The 16,428-nt window shown below is 42.1% G+C and overlaps 1 protein-coding gene across 1 annotated transcript in view; it reads left to right on the top strand.

Annotated features, from left to right (window-relative positions):
• Positions 1–530: 530 nt before the first annotated feature.
• Ssb (small RNA binding exonuclease protection factor La) overlaps positions 531–16,428 on the top strand; it is a 17,966-nt gene continuing 2,068 nt past the window's right edge. The window contains exons 1-11 of the mRNA XM_070021331.1: positions 531–652; positions 2,574–2,648; positions 6,270–6,373; positions 6,525–6,699; positions 7,439–7,546; positions 7,633–7,733; positions 11,592–11,663; positions 12,190–12,232; positions 12,982–13,122; positions 15,811–15,997; positions 16,121–16,243. Of these exons, the coding sequence (XP_069877432.1) occupies positions 2,583–2,648; positions 6,270–6,373; positions 6,525–6,699; positions 7,439–7,546; positions 7,633–7,733; positions 11,592–11,663; positions 12,190–12,232; positions 12,982–13,122; positions 15,811–15,997; positions 16,121–16,243 (1,120 nt within the window). The 5' untranslated portion in view covers positions 531–652; positions 2,574–2,582. The remainder of the gene's footprint in view (positions 653–2,573; positions 2,649–6,269; positions 6,374–6,524; positions 6,700–7,438; positions 7,547–7,632; positions 7,734–11,591; positions 11,664–12,189; positions 12,233–12,981; positions 13,123–15,810; positions 15,998–16,120; positions 16,244–16,428) is intronic.

The following is a 16,428-nucleotide window of genomic DNA, read 5'->3' as shown; positions in this document are numbered from 1 at the left end:
CAGCCCAGGCAGGGAAGTCTAAGACTCTGTTTTCTAATTAACCACCAGAAAATCGGAAGTGGCGCTGTGGCTCAAAGTGGTAGCAGACTAGGCTTGAGCGAAAGAGACAACTCCCAGGCTCTGAGTTTGAGCCCCACGACGACCACCAACATCAACACCAAAAGAGTGTCACGGGCTTTTCATCTTGGGCTGGCCTTGATCGGCGAGCCTCCGATCTCAGCCTCCAGAGTAGAGAGGATTGCAGGCGTGAGCCACGGGCATATGTCTCAATGTTTTTCCTTACGTGTGTAATGGAGACCCGAAGAAAGGGTGGGGCGCAAATGCCTCAGGGATACTTTTTTTAAAAATGTTTATCCTAACGCACTGCACGTTACCAACTATCCCTGCATCATCCTGCGGGAGATTTCCACCCAATCTTCTCCGAGTGAGGGCGGGACTCCACGGGTCGTGGGAGCCTGTACTCACGGCGCAGGCGCAGAGCGCTACGTCGGCTCCGGCCCGCCCTGGCCCCGCCCTCTCGGTCCGCAAGGGCTGCCGGGAAGACCCCATCTTTGAGCGCGTTGGGCCCGCCGACTGCGCCAGGAAGTGGAGGCATTTCCGTCGTCGTTACGGAACCTGTGCACGCCTCGTCCGCGGAACCGGGGCCTTGCAGGTGAGCCTCCCGGAGGCCAGTGAACAGGTCCGGAAGAGCCGGCGGCGCCTTCCGTTCCGCGCAGCCCCCGCAGGGCTCGTGGCGGGGCTCCGGGCGTGCCGGCCCCGCGCCGCGTGGGCCCCGGCGGCCGGGCGCGCGGTCTGGGCCGCGGCCGCCGGCCGCGCTGCGGAGCCGGTCCCTCCCGGCGCGGGGTGCGGGCGCCCGGGGCTCCCCACGTGGCTGGCGCTCGGGCTGGCCGGGGCTCGCGGCTCTGCGGCGTCTCTGGTCAGGACGGCTCGCATCCTCTAGGCTCCCAACCTCCGGGGCCGGCCAGGCTGGCGAGGGCCGGGTGCCGGACCGCGTCTGGTGTGTGTTTCTGAGGGGGTCGGTGACGCCCGAACGCCGGGCTGCCCCGGGCCTGTGCGGGGCGGCCTGGCTGCTGCCCACCGAGTCGAGCCGAAGATCTTCTCTCCAGCATCCCTCTATTCTAAAGTCCTCTGTTCACTGCCGTCGAAGCTGCCTCTGTGTGAAATGTGGATCATGTCCCAACTCACTGTCAGTGAGCTAGCTGATGAAGCGGAGTTCCCACATTGAGGAACTGACTAGTGGATTCGTGTCCTTTTCTAAAGCAACCGCGGATGTGGATGGTGGTAGACAAACCAGTGCTTGAGGCAGTCGATTCCGTAGGGGGATGTGTACTGGGTAGGCTTCCCTTTGCCAGAACTCCGATGCGGATCCAGGTTATTCAATAGCAGTTTCAAAGTGTCAAGCACCACCTCCGAGGAGAGGACCAACAGGGAATGTAACTCAGTATTAAACGTATCCGCAGGTATCAGCCATGAGTTAGTTAATAGACTTCTCTACAATGTAGATGATGGGGTGGTTTAGTGGAGCTCTGAAGTCAGAAGACTTAGTGCATTCTAGTAAACCAACATCCTAGCCGTTTCGCCGTGCACTGCTGATGTTCAGGCTGTGAAACTGGAAACTAGCTAGAAAGTTAACTAATGTATCAGTGAGTGAGTCACACCCTTTCACCATCAGATTTCAGTGTTTTAAGTGTATTTGTGCTCTCAAATATTCGTGTTTTTTTTTAAATCGATCCCTTAAAATAAAGTAGCTAATGTAAACTCAAAAATTTTTGTCGGTCCTGCGGCTGGCTCTTGGGGTCTAGGCGCTGCCCCTGGCCTTCTTTTTCTCAAGGCTAGCGTTCTACCACTACAACCTCAGCGCTAGCTTTTTTTGGGTAGTTTGTTGGAGAGCTGGCTTTGAACCATGGTCCTCAGAGTAGCTAGGCCTCCTGAGTAGCTAGGCTTACAGGTGGGAGCCACCAGCGCCTAGCTCTACAACTTTTTTTATTTGGGTCCGGTCGTGGGGCCTGAACTCTGGGCCTGGGCACTGTCCCTCAGCTCTTCAGCTTACAGCTAGCATTCTACCACTTGAGCCACAGTGCCACTTCCGGCTTTTTTCTTTTTGCTTATGTGGTGCTGAGGAATCGAACCCAGGGCCTCAGGCATGCAAGGCAAGCGCTCTACCACTGCACCACCTTCCCAGCCCAGCTCTACAACTTTTAATATTACATTAAAAAAAAAAAACCTTGGCTGACTAGTTTTTTGTTAAGTCAGCAGTGGCTAAAATTTGAAGTAAAAAACATGACAATCCATACTGTATAATGCTGAGAGCCATCTGTAATCTATTTGTTTAAAGCTTTAATCTATTTGTTTAGCTTCCCTAAAGGTTGCTTTAGCAATGAAGTCAGTAGTTGCTTTGTTATAGATGGGCAGTTATTTACTGAAGGGCTGTTGATCTTCAACTTTGTGTAGTTTAATTGCAAAGTTTTGTTGAAATATTTGAGATTGAGTAGAGTAACTGAACTAGTAAAATTAGAGATTTCACCTAGAAAAAGTAAAATAACCTCTTTTTTCCAATTTGGGAACATTGACAGTTAGCCAGAATGGCTGAAAATGGTGATAATGAAAAAATGGCTGCTCTGGAGACCAAAATCTGTCATCAAATTGAGGTATGATTCTTGTGCTATTAAACTGCAAAGCGAAATCCTTGAAAGGAGATTTGATTTCAGTATATGGAGCTATTCAAACATTTGGCTTAGGAGCCAGGATAAAAAACTCAAAAGAACTACAAACATTTGAAAGATAACACTATAGACTGTTGTTGACTAACGTGTGTGTATGTATGTATGTATGTATGTGTGTGTGTCGTGTGTGTGTGTGTCTCGTGTGTGTATCTCGTGTGTGTGTGTCTCGTGTGTGTGTGTGTGTGTGTGTGTGTGTGTGTGTGTGTGTGTGTGTGTGTGTGTGTGTGTGTGTGTGTGTGTGTGTGTGTCATGGGATTTCCACTTGGCCTGGGCATTGTCACTGAGCTTTTTTTGTGTTTTTTGTTTTGTTTTTTTGTTCTCAAGGCTAACACTCTACCATTTGAGCCACAGCTCCACTTACAGTTTTCTGGTGGTTAATTGGAGATGAGTCTAATGGACTTGTCTGCCAGGGCTTGCCTTGAATCATGATCCTCAGATTTCAGCCTAGTTAATAGCTAGGATTACAGGTATGAGCCACCAGCTCCTGGGCTTCCCCAACACCCTATCCCCCCACTCCCCCAGGTCTCAGTAGGTAGCCCAGGCTTGCCTCTGCCTCCTGAGTCCTAAGATCATAGGTGTGCAGTACCATACTTAGAACTTTAGTTTACTTTAGTTTCCTAGTCTGCAAAATGAGGATAAGAGCAGTACCTCATAAACTGGTTTGGAAAATTAAATTAGTTGTAAGACGTAAAATATAAAATGCCTGGCACTTGATAATAAGGTGATAGAGAAGTCCATGGTAAATCATTTTCCCTATAAAATGATATATATTTTTTTGTTGGTCGTGGGGCTTGAACTCTGGACCTGGGTGCTGTCCCTTAGATCTTCAGTGCAAGGCTAGCATTCTACCTCTTGAGCCACAGTGCCACTTCTAGCTTTCTGGCAGTTAATTGGAGATTAGAGTGTCACGAAGTTTCCTCCCTGGGCTGGCTTTGAACTGTGATCCTCAGATCTCAGCCTCCTGAGTAACTAGGGATTAGAGCCAGGAGCCACCTGTTCCTGGCTTTAAATGATATTTTGTATCCTTGAAAGTCCTGCTAGGTTTTTCTCCCCAGTTGTCCCTGTTAAATGACACTTTGTATCCTTTATTCTGTAACCTAAACAATATTTTCATTATCTTCTTAGTGTTTGAAATTTAGATACTATGTTTAGGTTGAAGCTTTAATGCAATTAATGGCTGGATGGGAAATTATCCCTAAATATAATTGTTGAGAAAAATGAGTTTATTTATTCTGTGTTTAATGCTTAGAACAATATAAACTTGTATATAGAAACCTACCACCTCTCAAATACTCCTCTTGATATAATCAGGGTTAAGAAAATTGGGTGTTCCTACTTTGGATGTGGGGATCAGGAGGTTTGAGGCTAGCCGGAGCAAAAACATTAGTGACACCTTATTACCAAGAAGCTGGACAAGGCCAAGCTACATAGGAGCTGTGAGGTATACATGAGATCTTGGGCCTGCCCCAGGAGAACTTATCTGAAAAATAAAGCAAAAAGGTTAGGAATGTGGCTCAGATAAGAGTGCTTGCATGCCTAGTCAGCTGGAGATCCTGAGTTCAAATGCTGCTACTGCCAAAGGATTAAAAACTGGAAAGCTTTTCACATTTTGCTCTATGCTCCTGCTAATACAGTTTTTTTTTTTAATGGGCTTTATTTTTTTAGGGCAGCATTAAGTTGACACCACAATTGTGTAGATATGCGTAGCTACTATAACTTCTATTTCTTTCCATTTCCACAGCAAATATGATGCACTTTTAAGGAGTAAAGTCTTGGGTCATAAATTTATCCATTTCCATTTCCGTGAATGTTTCTGTGATTATAACGTTTCTGTGATTAGTATTTTCATTAAAATCATAGTAAACAGGCTTTCTGATTTAAGGTAAAATTTCCTTTTACAGTAGTCTCTGCCTGGTTGTTTTCCTGTGTTCTGTGCAATTCTAGGTATTCTTGTTTGTTTGCAGTAATAGGGAATCGACCACACATTGTAGGCAGAAAAGTGCTGTACCACCCTGTTTTGTTCGTTTTCATTGTACCTACAAGAATCTTCTTTTTCTTTTTCTTTTTTTTGTCTATCATGGGGCTTGAACTCTGGGCGTGGGCGCTGTCCCTCAGCTCTAGTGCTAGTGCTCTACCATTTGAGCCACAGCACCACTTCCGGTTTTCTAGTGGTTTATTGGAGATAAGAGTCTCACAAACTTTCCTGCCTAGGTTGGCTTTGAAAGGTGATCCTCAGATCTCAACCTCTTTAGTAGCTAGGATTACAGGCGTGAGCCACCAGCGCCCAGCTCCTACAAGAATCTTAACCAGTGTGTTTGCCTTTTTCATTTTATTATTATTATTATTATTATTATTATTATTTTGCCAGTCCTGGGGCTTCAACTCAGGGCTTGGGCACTGTCCCTGAGCTTCTTTTGCTCAAGATGAGCACTCTACCACTTGAGCCACAGGACCATTTCTGGTTTTCTGGTGGTTAATTGGAGATAAGAGTCTCACAGTTTCCTGCCTGGGTTGGCTTTGAACCCTCCTGAGTAGCTAGGATTATAGCCGTAAGCCACTGGCACCCAGCGCCTTTTTCATTTTGTGCTCTGTGTGTGTGTGTGTGTGTGTGTGTGTGTATGTGTCACACGTGCTGATTGTGGGACTTGACTCCAGGTCTAGATGCTGTCCCTGAGCATGTTTTGCTCACAGCTAATGCTCTACTACTTGAGCCACAGCACTTCCAGCTTTTTGGTGGTTAATTGTAGATAAAAGTCTCACAGACTTTCCTGATCAGTCTGTTTGATCCACAATCCTCAGATCTCAGCCTCCCAAGTAGCTAGGATATAGTCATGAGCCACCAGTAACTAGCTGCTTTTGACATTTCAGGTAGTCATACTTGGATTATACTTGGCCTTTGGGGGCTACAGTAGACTTGTGGATTGAGTTCAGGGCCTTAGTGTATTCGTTCTACTCCGATTAAGATGTTTTTCTCCACATAGTACATCTCTCTCTTTTGTTTTTTTTTTTGGTCGGTCGTGGGGCTTGAACTCTGAGCTTGGGCACTGTCTCTGCACTCTTCAGCCCAAGTCGAGCGCTCTACTGCTTAAGCCACAGCACCACTTGCAGTTTTCTAGTGGTTTATTGGAGTCTCATGAACTTTCCTGCCTGGACTGGCTTTGAGCTGAGATCCTCAGATCTCAGCCTCCTGAGTAGCTAGATTACAGGCGTGAGCCACCTGCGCCCGGAATAGTCTTAGCTTCTTGAGTAGGATTACAGACATGAGCCACTGGTGCTTGGTTTTAATATTGTTTATATTTTTAAGATTTTGTTTTCCAGTGACACATGAATTCATTGTTTTAGCAGTTAACATTTTATTTATCTTTTTGTTAATTAGTATTTATACTGTAGTATATTTCAGGAAAAAATATTCCTTTCCTTTTGTACACTACAACATGTATTTTTAGAGAGTAGAATTTTGTAATATAGAGATCATTTTTCTTTTTAAATTCCAAGATTAGCCCAGTATTATACAGTGTTCTGAAATACATTGTGATTATCTTACAGTATTATTTTGGAGACTTCAATTTGCCACGGGACAAATTCTTAAAAGAACAGATCAAGTTGGATGAAGGCTGGGTACCTCTGGAAATTATGATAAAATTCAACAGGTAAAAACCTGTTTTTGTTTCTTTTGGTTCTGAGGATTGTGCATGTGCTCTTACATTGAGCTGTACTCAGCCCAAAAAGTCATCTAGGTTTTCTGTAGATAATGAGCTTGACTGTTGAGTCTTACAATGTTTCTATATATATACTCCTTAGGTTAAATCGTCTAACAACAGACTTTAATTTAATAGTGGAAGCATTAAGCAAATCTAAGGCAAAACTCATGGAAATCAGTGAAGATAAAACTAAAATCAGAAGATCTCCAAGCAAACCCCTCCCTGAAGTGACTGATGAGTATAAAAATGATGTGAAAAACAGATCTGTTTACATTGTAAGTGAATCTTTTAGGCACTTGATATCTTCAGTTTATTTAGAAGGAAAGTATATGGAGTAAGAGTAAGGAGATCTCAGGATTGTTTTTACCATTTTTGTGTCCTGTGGCAGTGTTTTTTTGTTTTGTTTTGTTTGGAGCTTGAACTCAGTGCAAGGGAAATGTCCCTGCCCAAGCTCTTTTGCTCAAGGCTAGTACTCTATCACTTTAAGCCACAGCTCCACTTTGGAGATAAGAGTCACGGGAACTTTCCTGCTTTGAAATGCGAACCTCAGAACTGAGCCCCCTAAGTAGGTAGGATTATAGACTTGAGCCACCAGTGCCTAACTTGTGGCAGTGTTCATAATCTCTAACCTTTATCTTCTTAGACTGTTGTGAGATTTAAATGAAAAAAAACTCATATATTGTTTGAAAAAATTCTTTATAATTTTAAGCACTAGTGCATATCAGCTGTATCAACAGCTAAACTATCAACTATCAACTTGTAAATAGAAATTTATTATGGAACATTGTAAACACAGTAGATTGAATAGTGTAATGTCCCATCACCAAATTTTAATATTTTAATACCTAAGTAATATATCTCTGTTCTAACTGAATTATTTTAGATCAAAGTTAATATGAGTCACTTTTATTTCACTTGAATAAGACTGTTAAATATTAAGAGATAAAAAGATAGGAATGTATATTGTGACTTCATCATTTTCATTTCAAATACATTATTTTTACATTTTAACAGAAAGGCTTCCCAACTGACTCAACCCTTGATGACATAAAGGAATGGCTAGAAGGTAAAGGTCAAGTATTAAATATTCAGATGAGAAGAACATTACACAAAACATTTAAGGTATGATTGTATTATAATACAGGCTTTTGTTACAACATATAAAGGATATAACTTAAAGAAAACCAACTTTCCCTCCCTTTTTATAGGGATCAATATTTGCTGTATTTGATAGCATTGAATCTGCCAAGAAGTTTGTACAGACCCCTGGCCAGAAGTACAAGGACACAGAACTGCTAATACTTTTTAAGTAAGTCTTTTTGCTAAAGTTTCTTTCAGACAACTATTTAGTATTGACAGTTGGGTAAGGTATATGAGATAACACATCCCCTCATATAGCTGGTGTTTTTAGTCTCAGATATACTTTGAGAGAGGCCTGAAATTTGATGACTCAGAATTGTACTAGTCCTTGAGTTTATAAGAAAGGCGTTACTATATCTTTTTACTATTAGTAACTAATAAGAAAAGTTTTAGTACTTATTTTTTGACTAAAATATCAAGATAAATACTAAAGTTCTGGTTTTTGTGGGGTGAATAGATCATTATTTTCAATTTTTCATAATCTATATAGGCACTAATTTATATAGTACAAATTATTTGGCTCTGGACTATTTTTTTGTTGTTGTTATTTTGGTTGGTTGTGGGACTTGAACTCAGGGTCTGGGTGCTGTCCTTAAGCTTTTTTGCTAAAGGCTAACCACAGCTCCACTTCAAATTTTCTGGTTGTTAATTGGAGTTAAAAATTGCACTGGACATTCATACCCAGGCTAGCTCCAAACCAAGATTCTCAAATCTCATCCTCCTGAGTAGCTAGGATTATAGGGATGAGCCATCCCTGGCTTGGTATTTTTTTGTTTTTTGTTTGTTTGTCAGTCATGGGGCTTGAACTCTGGGCCTGGGAGCTGTCCCTCAGCTCTTCAGCACAAGGCGAGTGCTCTACCACTTGAGCCACAGCACCACTTCCAGTTTTCTAGTGGTTTATTGGAGATAAGAGTCTCACAGGTGTTCCTGCCTGGGCTGGCTTTGAACCGTGACTCTCAGATCTCAGCCTCCTAAGTAGCTAGGATTACAGATGTGAGCCACCAGCAACTGACTTTATTTTTGTGTATCTTTTTTTGTTTTTTGTTTTTTGGGTTTTTTTTGTGAAAATACTGTACAGAGGGGTTACAATTACATATTTTTGTGTATCTTTAAAATGAGGTCAGGGCAAGGCACACTGGTATGAACAACTCTAATTTTAGCTGCTCAAGGGGAAGGTTGAAACCTAGAAGATCATGCTTCAAAGTCAACACAGCCAGAAAAGTCTATAAAATTCCCTTCTCTAACCAGCAAAATATCAGGCTAGAGGCTTAGCACAAATAGTAGAGTGCTAGCTGTGATTTAAAGAAAAAAAAGGGTGGGAATGTGGCTTAGTGGTAGAGTGCTTGCCTAGCATGCATGAAGCCCTGGGTTCAATTCCTCAGTATCACATAAACAGAAAAACCCAGAAGTAGTGCTATATCTCAAGTGGTAGAGTGCTAGCCTTGAGCAAAAAGAAGCTGAAGGACAGTACCCAGAGTTAAAGCCCAAGACTGGCCAAGAACAAAAAACAAGCCAGGTACTAGTGGCTCACACCTGTAATCCTAGCAACTCAGGAGGCTGAAACCTGAGGATCAAGGTTCAATGCTAGTTGGGGCAGAAAAGTCCATGAGACTCTTATCTCCAATTAACCACTAGAAAACTAGAAGTGGTGCTGTGGCTCAAAGTGGTAGAGTGCTAGCCTTGAGCAAAAAAGCTCAGGAACAGTGTTGAGGCCCTGAATAAGAGCTTATTGCTCTAAGGTAAAGTCCCCATACTGGTACATACACTATATATGGTGATGGATATCTGTAATCCCAGTGCTTGGAATGCTGAGGCAGGAGGAGTTGGGGTTCATAGCCTGGGCTATATACAGAGACCCTGTCTTAAGAGGGGAGGAGAACAAATAGTTTTCATGATGAAGTTAGTCATGGATGCATCGTACTCTACTTTCACATTATACAGCTTCCTAAGTGCTATATACTAAACTTGGCTGACTTGGGCATGCACTATGATAAATTGCGTGTGTGCTATCCATTTTAAATATTAAAAATTTTTAATTTGTGTGTGTAAAGGTCTTGACATTGGACCAGATTTTATGGTTTTGTTCAGGGCTGGCTTCAGGCTGTGATCTTACATATGCCTCCTGCATGGCTAGGGTTGCAGGTATGTGCTACTTCGTTGCCTAGGCTGGCCTCAAACCAAAAGCCTCTGAAACTACACCCTGCGTAGCTGGGATTTCAGGCATGTCTCACCACAGCTGGCTCCAAAATTATTTTTCAGAATAATTGTCATAACGCTGCTATTCTTGAGTCTTTGGGATGTTAAAATTTTTCCTTTTGTAAAATTACCATCATTGAAAAAAAACTCATGAAACTTTGAAGTATTTGCCTGACTTCTTACTTTTCTATACTGGAATGGTAAATTAAATTATATGCAATTGCTGATGAATACAGGATTTCTTTTGGGGTTATTAAAATGTATTACAATTAGCCGGGCACCAGTGGCTCATGCCTGTAATCCTGGCTACTCAAAAGGCTGAAATCTGAGGATTGAGGTTCAAAGCTAGATGGTGCAGGAAAGTCCATGAGACCCTTATCTCCAACTAACCACCAGAAAATTAGAAGTGCCACTGTGGCTCAAGTGGTACGAGTGCCTGCCTTAAGCTGAAGAGCTCAGAGATAGCACCCAGGCCCAGAGGTCAAGCCCTACAACCAATCAAAAAAGGAAAAAAAAAGTATTACAATTAGTAGTGATAGTTGTACTAATAATGAATATACTACTTTAGACTCTGGGCACCCATGCTTGACTCACATCTATAATCTTAGCTATTCAGAAGGCAGATACCTGAGAGAAATGAAGCTTGAAGCCAGCTTGGGCGTATAAATCTGAGAGATTCTTTATCTCCAGTAAGCCAGAACTGGAGATATGGCTCAAATGGTAGAGTGTCAGCCATGAGAAAAAAAAGCCAAGTGAGACTGCCAAAGCCCAGTACCAACAAACACATATGCACTTTAGGTACATTTTATTTATTGTCTGTTTTTGTGCTTGTCCTAGGCTTGACCCAGAGCCTGGGTACTATTTTGTGTGTGTTTTTGTGTGTATGCGCTTGTGAGTAGTTTTTAATGCTCTACCACTTGAGCCACAGTTCCACTTCCAGCTGTTTGGTGATTAATTAGAAATGAAGAGTCTCACAGACCTAATTGCCCAGGCTGGCTTTGAACCATGATTCACAGATCTCAGCCTCCTCAGTTACTAGGATTACAGGCATGAGGCAGTGATGCCCAGCTTTAGATACATTTTTAGAGGATGAATTTTGTCTTGATAAAACTGTTAAGAAAGTAACTTCCTTGACATATTTTAAATTTTAGATAATTTTTTTGGGGGGGATCCAGTCATGGGGCCTGAACTCTGGGTCTGGGCACTGTCCCTCAGCTCTTCAGCTCAAGGCTAGCACTCTACCACTTGAGCCACAGCACCACTTCTGGCTTTTTTCTTTTTGCTTATGTGGTGCTGAGGAATCAAACCCAGGGCCTCACGCATGCAAGGCAAGCGCTCTACCACTGAGCCAACTTCCCAGCCCCAAATTTTAGATAACTTTGATAAGAAGTGTAACAGCTGGATGTTGTCATGCATGCCTGTATGTATACCCAGAACTCTAAAGGCTGAGACTATGTAGGAAGGCTGGGCTATGTAGCAAGTTCTGAACTAGAGTATAGGCTAACAATTCTTGTTTTTTTTTTTTGTTTTTGTTTTTTGGGGGTCCGGTCATGGGGCCTGAACTCTGGGCCTGGGCGCTGTCCCTCAGCTCTTCAGCTCAAGGCTAGCATTCTACCACTTGAGCCACAGTGCCACTTCCGGCTTTTTTCTTTTTGCTTATGTGGTGCTGAGGAATCGAACCCAGGGCCTCATGCATGCAAGGCAAGAGTTCTACCACTGAGCCACTTTCCCAGCCCCTAACAATTCTTGTTAATGGTCTATCTTAAATCATTTAAAATAATTTTCAGTCTGTCCTTAGGACCTTAACCTTTGTGGTTTTTTTTTTCTTTAGGGATGATTACTTTGCAAAGAAAAATGAAGAAAGAAAGCAAAATAAGGTGGAAGCTAAATTAAGAGCTAAACAGTAAGTGTGTTAAGCTGATCATGACACAGGTGAATTTCCTGAAGTTGTTTGTTTTTTTTTTTTTGGTCTGTTGGTTGTGGAGTCTGAATTCTGGGCCTGGGCACTGTCCCTCAGCTCTTCAGCTCAGAGCTAGAGCTCTACCACTTGAGCAACAGCACCACTTCTGTTTTTTTTCTGTTTATGTGGTGTTGAGGAGTCAAACCCAGGGCCTCATGCATGCAAGGCAAGCGCTCTACCACTTAGCCACCTTCCCAGCCCCTTTCTTGAAGTTTTAACAAAGTTAGAATTAGTGTTTCTAGGAATGATGAGCTTTGAAATGAGTACTAACAAGTCTGCTTTATTAGTAGTGAAACTGAGCTTAAGCTGTTTTGATAATCTGGAGATTGAATTTTATATTCTCATTGAGTGATCAGAAAACCTAAGGACAGCTTCATTTATTAAGCGATTTTGTGGTTATGACGAAGTTCATTGGGACTTAAGTTTTTCATGTAGTTAAATATATTGTAATTACATGTTCTATTTGTAGAGAACAAGAAGAAAAGCAAAAGTTAGCTGAAGATGCTGAAATGGTAAGTATATAGTACTGGAATCTTTATTTATTTAAGTTAGAATAATTTTTAAAAGCCAGAGGTGGAAGGGACCTTCAACCCAGGGTTTTTGCACATAGTAATTTAATTAGCACATGCTGTGTCACTGAGCTATATAGGCCCCGTTAGGTCTAAAGACTTTTATTTTTGGCCACACATACCTCACTTTTTGGGGGGGCAGGGGTATGATTTTTAAATCTATAGGAAATTCTATTTCACTTGTAATTCTTTCTCTTTTTTTTTTTTTTTTTTTTTTTTTTTTACCAGTTTTGGGGCTTGTTGAACTCAGGGCCTGGACACTGACCCCGAGCTTCTTTTGTTCAAGGCTAGCATTCTACCACTCGAGCCACAGTAACCATTTCCAGCTTTTTCTGTTTATGTGTTATTGAGGAATCAAACCCAATTCTTCATGCATGCTAGGCAAGCACCATTAAGCCACATACCCTACTCCTAAGTCTAGAACTTTTTAAAGAATATATATAAACTCATCTATAGTTATTATTGCACTAAAATTGTTGCTTATATAGAAGATTGCCTAAAATTGTTACTTATCTAGAAATAACCAGATTTGTATAGTTTATAATCAAATCTCACTTATAGAAGAAATAAAATAAACTAAAATCGGAAACCATTATGAAGGGATAAAGTTGCATTGGAATAGTGTTTTTGGTTTCTAGAGATAGACGGTTGCTTTTAAGAAAACATTATGATTGTTTTGTGTATCTTAATAGAAATCAATACAAGAGAAGATTGGATGCTTGCTGAAATTTTCGGGAGACTTAGATGACCAGACCTGTAGAGAAGATTTACACATCCTTTTCTCAAATCATGGTGAAATAAAGTGGATAGACTTTGTTAGAGGAGCAAAAGAGGTTTGGAAACAATATATTCTGTGTATGTGTGTTTGTGAGCCCATGTCCATGTCCATGTCTGGGTCCTGGGGATTAAACTCAGGACTTAGGGACTCTTACCAGTTGAGCCACAGCTCCATTTCTAGCTTTTTTTTTTTTAATTGTGAAAATACTGTACAGACAATTACATAGGCAAGATAATGAGTACATTTCTTTTTTTTTTTTTTTTTTTTGTGGGGGGTCCGGTTGTGGGGCCTGAACTCTGGGCCTGGGAGCTGTCCCTCAGCTCTTCAGCTCAAGGCTAGCGCTCTACCACTTGAGCCACAGTGCCACTTCCGGCTTTTTTCTTTTTTCTTATGTGGTGCTGAGGAATCGAACCCAGGGCCTTGAGCATGCAAGGCAAGCGCTCTACCACTGAGCCACCTTCCCAGCCCTGAGTACATTTCTTATGAAGCATTGTAGCCTCCTCCTTTGTTTCCCCTTCCCATCTTCCCCTCCTCCCCCCCCAATCCTCCCCACCCCCAGCTTTGGTTGTTTTTTGTTTGTTTTGTCTTGTCGGTTATAGGACTTGAACTATGGGCCTGAATGCTGTTCCTCAGCTCTTCAGCTCAAAACTAGCGCTCTACCACTTAAGCCACAGCACCACTTCCAGTTTTCTGAGTGGTTTATTGGAGATAAGAGTCTCAAGGCCTTTCCTGCCCCGAGCTGGCTTTGAACCACAAATCCTCAAATCTCAGCCTCCTAAGTAGCTAGGATTATAGGTGTGAGCCAGTGGGGAACCCCGCTTGGTTTTTGGTTTTTGTTTGGCGCTTTTTTTTGCACTTCTAGCTTTTTAGTTGTTAATTGGAGATAAGAGTCTCATGGACTTGCCCTACTACTCAGGCTGGTTTGTAAACACGATCAAGTCTCAGCCTCTTATGTAGCTAGAATTATAGACATAAGCAACAGGAGCCTGGCATAATATACTTTTAATATCAAGAGTCTTCTTTTTTGTGGTCTTTTTGTTCAAGGCTAGCACTTTGAACCACAGTTCCACTTCTGGTTTTCTGGTGGTTGATTGGAGATGTCTCACAGACTTTCCTGCCCAGGATGGCTTTGAACTGCAATCTGAAGATTTCAGCTTTCTGAGTAGCTAGGATTATAGGTGTGAGCCACCACCTGGCTTAATATCAGTTTTAAAGCCCATAAAACTTACTTTTTAGAAGATAAAATTAGGCCAGGCACTGGTGACTCATGCCTGTAATACTAGCTACTCAGGAGATCTGAGGATCACGGTTCAAAGCCAGCCCAGGCAAGAGAGACCGTGAGACTCCTATCTCCAATAAACCACCAGAAAACCGGAAGTGGCGCTGTAGCTCAAGTGGTAGAGCGCTCGCCTTGAGCTGAAGAGCTGAGGGACAGTGCCCAGGCTCAGAGTTCAAGCCCCACGACCGACAAAAAAAAAAAAATTAGTAGAAAACCAATTTTTAAATTAGGTTAAGTTTCTATTTGCCATGTTTTCCACTGCCATGTAAAAATCTGCCACATACTTAGTAATTTAAAACATTGGGGCTGGGAAGGTGGCTCAGTGGTAGAGTGCTTGCCTTGCATGCATGAGGCCCTGGGTTCGATACCTCAGCACCACATAAGCAAAAAGAAAAAAGCCGGAAGTGGCGCTGTGGCTCAAGTGGTAGAGCGCTAGCCTTGAGCTGAAGAGCTGAGGGACAGCACCCAGGCCCAGAGTTCAGGCCCCATGACCGGACCCAAAAAAAAACAAAACAAAAAAAACACATTTAACATCTTATAGTTTCTGTGGTTATAAGACTGGGCATGATTTGGTTAGCCTATCTGCTTAGTCTTATAACTAAAAACAAGATGTCAGTCTGGATTGCTCAGATATGGGGCTGCGGTCCTCTGTCAAGGTCACATGGTGGTTGGCAGAGTTCATCTCCTTGGATTTAGTTGTAGTACTGACACCTTTTTCTCAGCCAGAGTTGTTTTCAGTGTCTTCCTGTGTGGAAACATCTCGTCCCCATGGGCTGTGTAAGGCCCTTGAAATCAGATACATAGTACAGATACATGTTTCTCGTATGTTGGTGCTAGTGTCCCTGGCTATCTTCCTGTAGAGATAATTTTGTGTGGCTCGCGTCTAAAATCCTAAATTTCTACTTGATTATTTTTCTTTTGGAGTGTATACCTGATATTTTTCTGAATTATAGATTATTGGTGACTAGTTTGCTTGTGTAGCATCCATTTTCTAACATTCACTAAATTCATTGAATCAGGTTCTTGAGCCACTTAGCTTAGACCCATGTTTTCCCCAACAAGATACTTTCTCAGCCAGGCGCTGGTGGCTGTAATCCTAGTTACTCAGGAGGCTGAGATCTGAGGATCATGGTTCAAAGCCAGCCCAGGCAGGAAAGACCGTGAGACTCTTGTCTCCAATAAACCACCAGAAAACCAGAAGTGGCACTGTATCTCAAGTGGTAGAGAGCTCGCCTTGAACTGAAGAGCTGAGGGACAGCACCCAAGCCCAGAGTTCAAGCCCCATGGCCGACAAAAAAAAGATACTTTCTTTTCATTAAATGTCTTGCTTTGCTAGGTCAAAACAAATGTCATCGAGACTAGTAATGACTGTTTTGCTAGGTAAGAAAAGATTACTATTTTGCAGGGTAATTGTGGGACTAAAAACTAATGGCATAGCTTTGTTTTTCTCTCTTTGGTGTATAGGGAATAATACTATTTAAAGAAAAGGCCAAGGAAGCACTAGATAGAGCCAAAGATGCAAATAATGGTGACCTACAATTAAGGAACAAAAAGGTGACTTGGAAAGTACTAGAAGGAGAAGTGGAAAAAAAAGCACTGAAAAAAATCATAGATGACCAACAAGAATCCCTAAACAAATGGAAGTCAAAAGGTTATTCTGATTTTTTTTGCTATTTTTATCTCATTTGCTTTAGTGAACTTTTTAGCTCATAAGTTTTAATACTTCTGAAAATTTACTTTTTAAAAAAAACTAAGTTCTCAATTGTCTTTCTAGGGCGCAAATTTAAAGGAAAAGGAAAGGGAAATAAACCTGCCCAACCTGGGTCTGCAAAAGGAAAAGTACATTTTCAGGGCAAGAAAACAAAATTTGACAGTGATGATGAAAAGGGTGCAGCTGGTAAGTTCTTTCTAAGTCCTCTGGCAGTTTCATGCAGATTTGTATTGATGAGGTAGCTATTTGTTAGTTAGAAGAACAGGGATGTGGTTTTTCAACTTCTACTTGAAATGCTTGGGATATTGTGATTTACTTTGGTGTTCAAGTAGGAGAAGGAGATATTTGAAGTATAGTAATCAGGTCTGTAA

Source organism: Dipodomys merriami, unplaced genomic scaffold (assembly GCF_024711535.1).
Source record: "Dipodomys merriami isolate MVZ:Mamm:240054 unplaced genomic scaffold, mDipMer1.0.p SCAF_1, whole genome shotgun sequence".
In the NCBI taxonomy this organism is placed as follows: domain Eukaryota; kingdom Metazoa; phylum Chordata; class Mammalia; order Rodentia; family Heteromyidae; genus Dipodomys; species Dipodomys merriami.
This window is presented reverse-complemented; position numbering and strand designations above follow the sequence as displayed.